At 44.7% G+C, this 8824-nt stretch overlaps 1 protein-coding gene across 1 annotated transcript in view; it reads left to right on the top strand.

The window, feature by feature from the left end:
* The first annotated feature begins 1374 nt into the window (after positions 1–1374).
* The window catches only part of NNT (nicotinamide nucleotide transhydrogenase), a 70935-nt gene continuing 63485 nt past the window's right edge, over positions 1375–8824 (top strand). The window contains exons 1-2 of the mRNA XM_090276132.1: positions 1375–1578; positions 6766–6995. Coding sequence (XP_090132258.1) covers positions 1428–1578; positions 6766–6995 — 381 coding nt within the window. The 5' untranslated portion in view covers positions 1375–1427. The remainder of the gene's footprint in view (positions 1579–6765; positions 6996–8824) is intronic.

Genomic DNA, 8824 nt, shown 5'->3' with positions numbered 1-8824 from the left:
GGTCCCTTCTAGCCATCTTTCAGGAAAACAACCTTTGTTCCTTCCTGGAAAGATTGCCATGGGCCACAGAACCAACCAAGGTACCAGGCCTTTCTTCTCGTGGGCTTTTATTACCTTTGAAAGTCAATCCCAGTTCCTCAGGGATTTTTGGTAACAACCAGAGCCCAAGCATGTCTCCTTTAGGCATGGCATTCCAGTCAAAGTCTTGGTTAAAAAAACCTCTATTAACAACTGGTCGTATTAGTTTTATGCAAAGAACCTTATGTTATTACTTCTTCAGAATGCCAAACTCTGGAGGGATCAGATAGGGAGAAAAATGTACAGTGTGAAGGAAAATCCTTGTCCTTCTAATATTCACTAAAAGTGCATTTCCACACTTTACATTTCCTTTTGTTCACTTTCCTACATGTGAGGGTTTTTTTGGGGGTGGGGTGAGGGGATTTGCTGGCTCATTTATTAATTTATTTTGCTTTAATTTTTCCCCCCACTAAAAATTTTTGTTTGTTTTTCTATTACAGTTGTCCCACTTTTATCCCTATTGCTTCCCTGCACCCTGCCCACCCCTTCTCCCACAGTCAGTCCCCACCCCGTTGTCCATGTCCATGGGTCATTTATACATGTTCTTTGACTAGACCCTTCCCCTTCTTGCCCCCTTTCTCTCCCTCTCCCCTCCCCCCTTGTCACTGTCAGTCTGCTCCTTGTTTCCATGCCTCTGGTTCTATTTTGCTTGTTTGTTTGTGTTGTTCATTAGCCTCCTGTATTAGGTGAGATCATATGGTATTGTCTTTCTTTGCCTGGGTTATTTCGCTAAGCATAATTCTCTCTAGTTCCATCCATGTCATTGCAAATGCTAGAAGTTCCTTCTTTCTTTCTGCTGCATAGTACTCCATTGCGTAAATGTACCACGGTTTTGTGATCCACTCATCCACTGCTGGGCACATGGGCTGTCTCCAGTGCTTGGATACTGTAAACAGTGCTGCTATGAACATTGGGGTGCACAGGTTCTTTTGAATTGGAGTTTCAGGATTCTTCAGGTATAATCCTAGCAGTGGAATTGCTGGTTCAAAAGGCAGTTCCATTTTTAGTTTTTTGAGGAAATTCCATACAGTTTTCTGTAGTAGCTGCACCAGTCTGCATTCCAAGTCTGGCATTCAAGTTTTAAATACCTGAATTGGAAAAAAACTTCCATACGTAAAAGACCTGGCAAAAAAATTCATTGTAGATGCCCACATATAACTGTTCTATTCCAAACTCTTTGGATGAGTATGTTTTTAGGATTTTTTTTGTCTGTTTTTTCTTGTTTTTGTGATTTTGATATTCAAAAGAAAGTATGTTTTTCTCAGCACGTAAATATTTTATTCTCTTCCCCCTTAGTGATTTACCTTCAAGAAGATTGGGGATTCGGAAAGCTGGGAGCCCGTCTGGACATGGCGAACCTGTTGAAAACAGTGGTGACGGGCTGTTCGTGTCCTTTCCTGAGCCCCTGGGGGTCCTGGAAGGTGCTCCCCGGGAAGAAGCAGTTTCTGCGGACGTTGCACACCCATCAGGCGCTGTGGTGTAAATCCCCCGCAAAGCCAGGTAAAGTCTCACTTCAGCGCGCGTGGAGCAGGCCTCCCAGCCTGGGAGCCAGCCATGTCCTGATCACTGAGAAAAGGGAAGGCCAGCTTTGGCGGCCTGGTGCTTGCGGGTGATCTTCTGGGCGCTGCCTTACACTTTGCGTGCATAGGAGTCCCAGAGGTCAGTAGTGTAGCAGGAGAAAAGACAGTGGGGCAAGAGCAAGGGTCAGCCGCCGGAGCTGAGCTCTGGGACGCCTGTTTACCGCGGCCCCTTCTCCTGGCCGCTCTCCCCCGTCCTAGTCAGCACCGGCGCGCTGTGCCCACGAGCGGCTCTTCTGCGCTCGGGAGTCGGGAGCTGAGCCTGGGGATGCGGCTGCAGCGGTGCCTCGCCCTGTAGTGAGTGGCAGCTTCGTCTCGGGTGCTCGGGTCAGAAACCTTGGTGTCACCCTAGACGCCCCCCAGGAGGTGCCGGTCAGCTCTACCTTGTCTCGAGGATCTGTCCTCGTCTCAGTGTCCCCGCTGCTGCCATTCGGGTCCACGCCACCATCATCTGTCACCTGGACTCCTGTGCTAGTCTCCTAAATGATCTCCGTGCTGTCTGCGTCCGTCCCCCCTGCAGCCTGCGCTGTGTGTGACAGAGAGAATCATCTTCTCAAAGTGAAAGAGCGCGTTCCTCCTCCTGCTCGGGATTCGCCACTCGCTTCCTAGCTCACGCGCAGTAAGAGCTGAAGCCGTTCTGTGGTCTGCAAGGCCTTCCCTGCTAGCACTCCCCGCCCCTCCTCCTGCCTTCTGCCGTGGGGTGCAGGCCAGAAGGACGGCAGGCTAAAGGGGGCCCTTCTAGCTCAGTCAGCTACTTCCCTGTATGCGTGTTACCCGAAGGCCTCGCCAGCACTCTTGTCTCTACCTCGCTGGCCAGAACGCAGACCGGTGGCTGTACGTAGTGGTCAGGGACACTTGGACATTTTGTCTTTTTTTTTTCCCTAGGTGGTAGTGTTCTCAACTAAAAATGACATTCAGTTTCTAAGGTGGAGGGACAGGATACATATCTGGGGGGCACATAGAATATGCCCTTCTAAATTTAAGTTCATAGACCTGCTTGTTGTGCATGGAGTACCCTACACCCTCGGCCTTTTGAACGCTCACATGTGCCTTTCCTAGATTTCACGGCCTCTTGTCTCACGCACTGAGTCACCGTCGGCAGGCCCCTGCCCCTGGGAGTCCTCGGCACTGTCTTCAGATATTTAAACGAGTTTTCTAGAAAGTCAGATTATCCGGTGTGATAAAATCGTGTATAAAATAAAAGTAACTGGCTGCACCGAGGGCTTGGCAGTTGTCCTCGTCAGCAGCTACACAGACCGGAAGGCCTCCACGTTGGTTATGTATCAGATTTTATTGTTGGTTTGGTTTCTGATTCTGGACTATTTCCTAGATAATTACTTTTGATCTTTAAAAGATAAGCATTCTACTTTTTTCCTTAATAAAACCACGATTTCATGATCACATTGAAAAGCATGAAAAGTACTTCCAGTCTGTTTATATTTTCTTAATTTTTTCACTTTTTTCTTTACAGCCACTTTGTTCAAGTAATGAGCCAGGCAGGGTCGGCGTGCTGGGTTTGCGTCTGTGTCTTTAGGTGCCTTTGGATATTTATGGTCCCCTCCTCTTTTTTCCTTTTAATTTATTTCTTGAAGAATGTAGTTGTTGCCCTGTACAATTTTCTCACATTCCTGGTTTGCCTGACTGAATTCCTTTGGTATTATTTAACCAGTTTCTCTGTGCCTTGTATTTTCTGTGACATTCAGCTAGACCTAGAGACTGGATCAGAGTCAGGCTTGATTTTTTTAGCAAGAATACTTCCTAGATGATGTTGTGTATTATGTGTTGTGTTCCGTCAAGGTGGTTAATCTGCGAGCCTAGATGCTGCCCGTGTGGTCCATCTGTTATGGAGCCCCCACCTGTGTTTCACTCAAAGGCTATTGCAGCCATTTGATTGATGATTATTCACTAAATCCATGGTTTTATCATTCATTCATTCATTCATTCATTCATTTATTTACTTATTTGAGTGGGGGTGTGGAGGGCAGGGTGGCCTTCCCACATGGGGAAGGATCTTGCAGACTCCAGGTCAGTTGGCTGTCCCTGGACCTCGGCATGCTTGATTTAACAGGCTGACATCCTTGTTGTATTCTGGGGGCAACAGATTTGGCAACAGGGCTAAAAGACATCATTCAGTCCATAACCACTAGATGACAGAAGGCAGGGATTAATTTTTCAATGTCCCACATTAGGGGAAAAAAGGCTTCTTTGGAGGAAGGTGTGCCAGGTACATCTCACCTGTCCAAAACCCTTTTGCCCACTATACTTAGTTTGGGCTGACGGAAATATTTTAGGTTTCCCCCCCTCTCAGACCTCTGGGCCCTTTCTGTCCAAGCCGTTAGGAGAGAAAAGAGAAACCAGTTTTAAAGTGAAGCCCACAGACCACCCCGTTCTTCACCAACCCAGCCATTTAGTTCAGCCAAACTGTTGAGTCTCAGGAGGCAGCAATGCAGACAGGATTAAGTGAGGCCTATACATACAGATAGTCACTCAGGTAATGAGATCATAGGTGTATACCCTATGAAAACAGAAAACACATGTTACTTTATACAACATAACCCACAAACCAGTCTCTAAATTTGCGAGACTGTCTCATTGGGAAGACATCCAGTTGCAAGGCATTTGACATTCTTCTTGCCTGTGTCATCAGGGGTTTTAAATTGGTGATATTCTATCATTCTCTCTTTGTTTATTAGACAGAATTTCTCTATAAAGAACAACTTTCCTTCTATTGCTTAGTTACCCTGAGATTCTGTGCTGGAAAGGTGGCGGGAGTGTGGATTCCTTCCCATTACTACTGGCTTTGGTAGAAACCAGTTGGTTCCCTGATGTGTGTATCTGAGCTCTAACAAACGATTGCCGTCTTACTGGCTCCCTCCAGCACGAATTTGTTGTTTTACACTTACGGAAGCCGAGTTCGAGACGGCCCTCACTGGGCTTACAGTGAGGTGTGGGCAGGGCTGTGCTCCTTCCCGAGGCTCTAGGGGGAAGTCTGTCCCCTCGCCGCTTCCACTCTCTGGAGACCACCTGCATTGCTTGGCTCAGGCAGCTTCAAATTACTCTTTGACTCTGATGCTTCTGCCCCCTTTTTTCACATCTAAGGACCCTTGTGATTACATTGGGCCCACCCAGGCGAGCCAGGAGAATCTCCCTATTTCAAGGTCATCTGGTTAGCAACCTTACTTCCCTTCCCCTTTGCTGTGTAAGGTACTGTAATTTAGTCCCAGGTTCTGAGGATTAGGATGGGGATGTCTTTGGGAGACCCCTTATGCTGCCCACCACACATTCCTTCCTCTGAATTTGACCAAGGAAGCTCTTACAAAGTATTTATTGATTTTTTTTTAGTGTCATCGTGAACTCATGGGTTTTAACCTCCTTGGATGTATTTTATTTTATTTTATTTTTAAATCATTGTGTTTTTTTTGAGATTTTATTTATTTATTTTTAGAGAGAGGAGAAAGAGGGGAGAGAAACATCAATATGAGAGAGAGACATTGATCTATTGCCTCTCGGACTACCCCCAGCTGGTGACCTGGCCCGTAACCTGGTCATGCGCCCTGACTGGGAATGGAACCAGTAACCTTTTGGTTCCCAGACAAATGCTCAATCCACCGAGTCACACCAGCCAGGGCCTTGGATGTATTTTACTACGTTGCAATTCATTGTTCTTTTCAGTGCTCAAATTGTGTCATATTTGGCCATTTCAGGTTGTTTCTTAAATCCTTGTGATGTGATTTTGATTGTCTTTCTCTGATTAGACTTTTCTTTGATTGTACCTCCTTTGACATACGGTGCGTAGGGCCTAGATAATCTGAGATTGTTAGGTCAGTGAATTCTAAGTAGGTGTATGTGATTTAATTTTGTACATCAATCCAAAATATTTGCCAGGGTTTTATTACTTTCCTCTCCTTCAAGTAGAGTATAAGATTCAGCATATATCTGCCTTGAGCTTCCTATCAATTATTATTGCTGCAGCACGGTAGGATCTAAGACTGTTCAAATGCAGATATTTTTAGGTTGACATAAGCTCTCTCAGGTCTCAATAAGTTACTCTACAGAGATCATTTGATTTGCTAGATTTCCTAAACTTTAGTAATTTTTATATCAAAGCAAATCCTTTTTATTAAAAAAAAAAATCTGTCATGCCCACTGATTGAGTACACCAGAGGAAACTAATGGACTCGAGCTAAAGGCAGTCTGAAGCGCGTGTGAGCGCTTCCACTCTGTGTTTCCAGGCTCTCTGGGGTTGCAGGGAGCAGAACCACCCCTGCTTGTATTTAGTGATGAGGACTCAGTGTCAGGGCTCCCGGGAAGTGCGGGAGCCCAGGAGACCCTTCACCTGCTTCTTGGGGAAGCGGGGTGTCGTTCTGGATCTCGTAGCTGGGACTCACCTTCTGTCCCTGCGTCTTCCCTGCTGCTATTTCTGCTACCACTGCTTGCCGACCTCCCTTTGATGACCCCCGAGCTGTGCTCACTGGTCGCTGCCACACAAGAGAGAACCTGATGGGGGGGGTCACTAGCCAGCATAGAGGGTCCCCCGGCAAAGCTCCCGTGCCAGTGCTGGGTTTCGCATGTGTGGCCCGGAGGCTACTACCCGTGACCCAGCTGCTGATCCCTGGGTCTAAGACTGTCAGGTCTCAAGATACAACACTCGGGAATCTGGGGGCCTTACCTGTGGCCACATTGCCAGGACAGTAGCTGTGGGTGTCTAGTAGAGGTTTGGCCTTCAAAACTGTGAATTACTCTTCTGTCTTCCTTAAAAGGAAGAACAAGGAAACCGTAAACCCGAGAGGGTTAATTTGAAGAGTGGATTTAGTGTGTTGAGTGGTCTCTCAATCTATTTTTTTTTGTAAGAATAAACTAAGCTGTCATGTACCTTTAAGGAGAGGCATTTGGTTAAATAAACTATTTAGAACTTACAGGACAGTGGGCATAAAAACTTCTTATCGGTCAAAAGAAGGTCAAAGAACTGTGGTTCTGAGTCAGAAACATTTTGGACAGTCTCTTTTGAACAGGTTGCCCATATCTATTTCCTGAACCTTGGTACTGAAACATTTTATCCCAAATCTTCTTCTTCTTCTTCTATTTTTTTTTTTTTTTTTTGGCTTTGTAGGAATTCCATATAAGCAACTGACAGTTGGAGTCCCCAAGGAAATTTTCGAGAATGAGAAGCGTGTGGCCTTGTCTCCTGCCGGCGTCCAGGCCTTGGTCAAGCAGGGTTTTAACGTGGTCGTGGAATCGGGTGCCGGCGAAGCTTCCAAGTTCTCAGACGACCACTACAGAGCAGCAGGTGCCCAGATCCAAGGGACAAAGGAAGTGCTGGCCTCTGACGTGGTGGTCAAAGTAATTATTGCTTCCCCCCTCTTTTTACGGCATGCTGACTTTTAAAAATCTTTCCATAGAAAAAGTAACTGACGTGGTCTATTGTTACAGCGTTTCATAGTTTCAAACGATGCCTTTTTCTCAAAGAAATGATTGCATGTTGCGAATATCCTTCATGTTCAGGCCGTGTGATCTGTGTTTAACCGTGAGAAGAGAAAAAGTTATCTTCCGCTTTACGTTTGCTGTGTAGAAGTTCCCTTTTAATTGGTTAGGGTTATTTGTCCTCCCTCATGCCTGTGGTTCCAACATGCCCGCAGGTGAGCATTTAACTGCTACTGAAATAGAAGGAAATCGTGGGACGCCTCCTGGGACTGAATGTACAGTGCTCTTCTGGGGGAGCAGGGATTTAACTGACGTCAGTGCTATTTTTAGAAAGGGCAGGACTGTCCTGGAGAAAGCAGTGCTGGGCTGAGTGGCGAGTCGCCTGTTTACTTTAATAAAAGGTCTTAGTATATGTAAGAGAAATGGACACGCTGAGGAAGCTGAGCAATAAATCCGAAGTAAAACATCATAGAGAGAAAGGAAGAAAGTCTGTGTCTCCAATGCAGCATAGGTACTTGTCAGAGTTGAACATTAACTTGAATCCTAGGCAGGCAGGGAGGTGTGGGTTATTTGAGCATGATTATCAGGTTAAAATAAGCTCCTCACTTTTTGGGGGAAGATCAGCTTTTTTCTGTGTTGATTTCTCAGGAATCAATCAATAGGTTTTTTTTTTTTTTTTTTTTTTTTTTTTTTTTTTTTTAATAAAAGCTACCGAATATCTTGACAGGGTCTTAAATTGTGGTTCTTGCAAAAGACACAAACCATGTTCTTTTACTATAGAAAATTAATAGTAAAATGTATGACATGGTGATCAATTGTAATTTGGCTAAAGCTTTTAAAGCGTTTAGGTGTCCAGATACTTGGTGATGTAACTTGGCGTAGAGTAAAAGAACTTAGGAAAATTAGAAAAATCAGTGTAACCCATTCCAATGTACATTTTAGGGATTAAACCTTTTTGAGATGCCTCACAGAAAAAGGCTTAGTAAGGTGCTCATAAGTTTGCAAATGCTCTGGGTTCCTTTTAGAGTTTGCCAATGTGTGAGCATGTTCAAGGCACTGGCAAATCTGGTACCATAGACACTTCATCCTTGCCTTAATAAACTACTTGATCCTGGCTGGGGCTGCTCTTTTGAGTCAAGCTTGTTAGTATCCCGTGGAACTCGTGACCTAAAAAGCACATTCAAGGGAACATTCTGTTGGCTTAACTCACTCAGATGCCAGCGGTCTCAGCTGAGCATTCCATAGGGGCCAGAAGAAGTCAAAGTTCTCCTGGAATTTTTATTAAATCTACATTATAGATCCTCACTGAGGAAAGATAGACCTTGTCAGAGGGTCTTAACTAAAGTCCAGAACCTACCCTCGCATGCATGACCAGGCCAACAACCGAAATGGGATTAACAGATAAAGGTGTCTAATAGGTAAATGGGGATGAAAGTATTGACACAGGGTTTGTGTTCCTTATTTCCTCTTAAAACTTACTTCCCAGAGATGTGTTTTTCTATGCTTACTGGCCTAAAAACACTACTGTTAACTGGGAGCTAAACTTCCATTGAAGGTTGATTTTAAGCTTGGATATAAAACACATTTTAAAATACTTTTAAAATGAAATTTTGAAACACTTTTAAAATGAAGTTTTGAAACACTTTTAAAATGGAATTTAAAAAATGTGACTTTAAAATGTGGACATTGGGAATTTTCAAGCATGTGGAGTATGTATTCATTGACTGGCTTGGTACTTCTTAACATAA

This window comes from Furipterus horrens, unplaced genomic scaffold (assembly GCF_987537825.1).
Source record: "Furipterus horrens unplaced genomic scaffold, mFurHor1.1.pri manual_scaffold_5, whole genome shotgun sequence".
Lineage (NCBI taxonomy): Eukaryota > Metazoa > Chordata > Mammalia > Chiroptera > Furipteridae > Furipterus > Furipterus horrens.
Note: the sequence above shows the minus strand (reverse complement) of the source record. Positions and strands in the feature narration are given on the sequence as shown.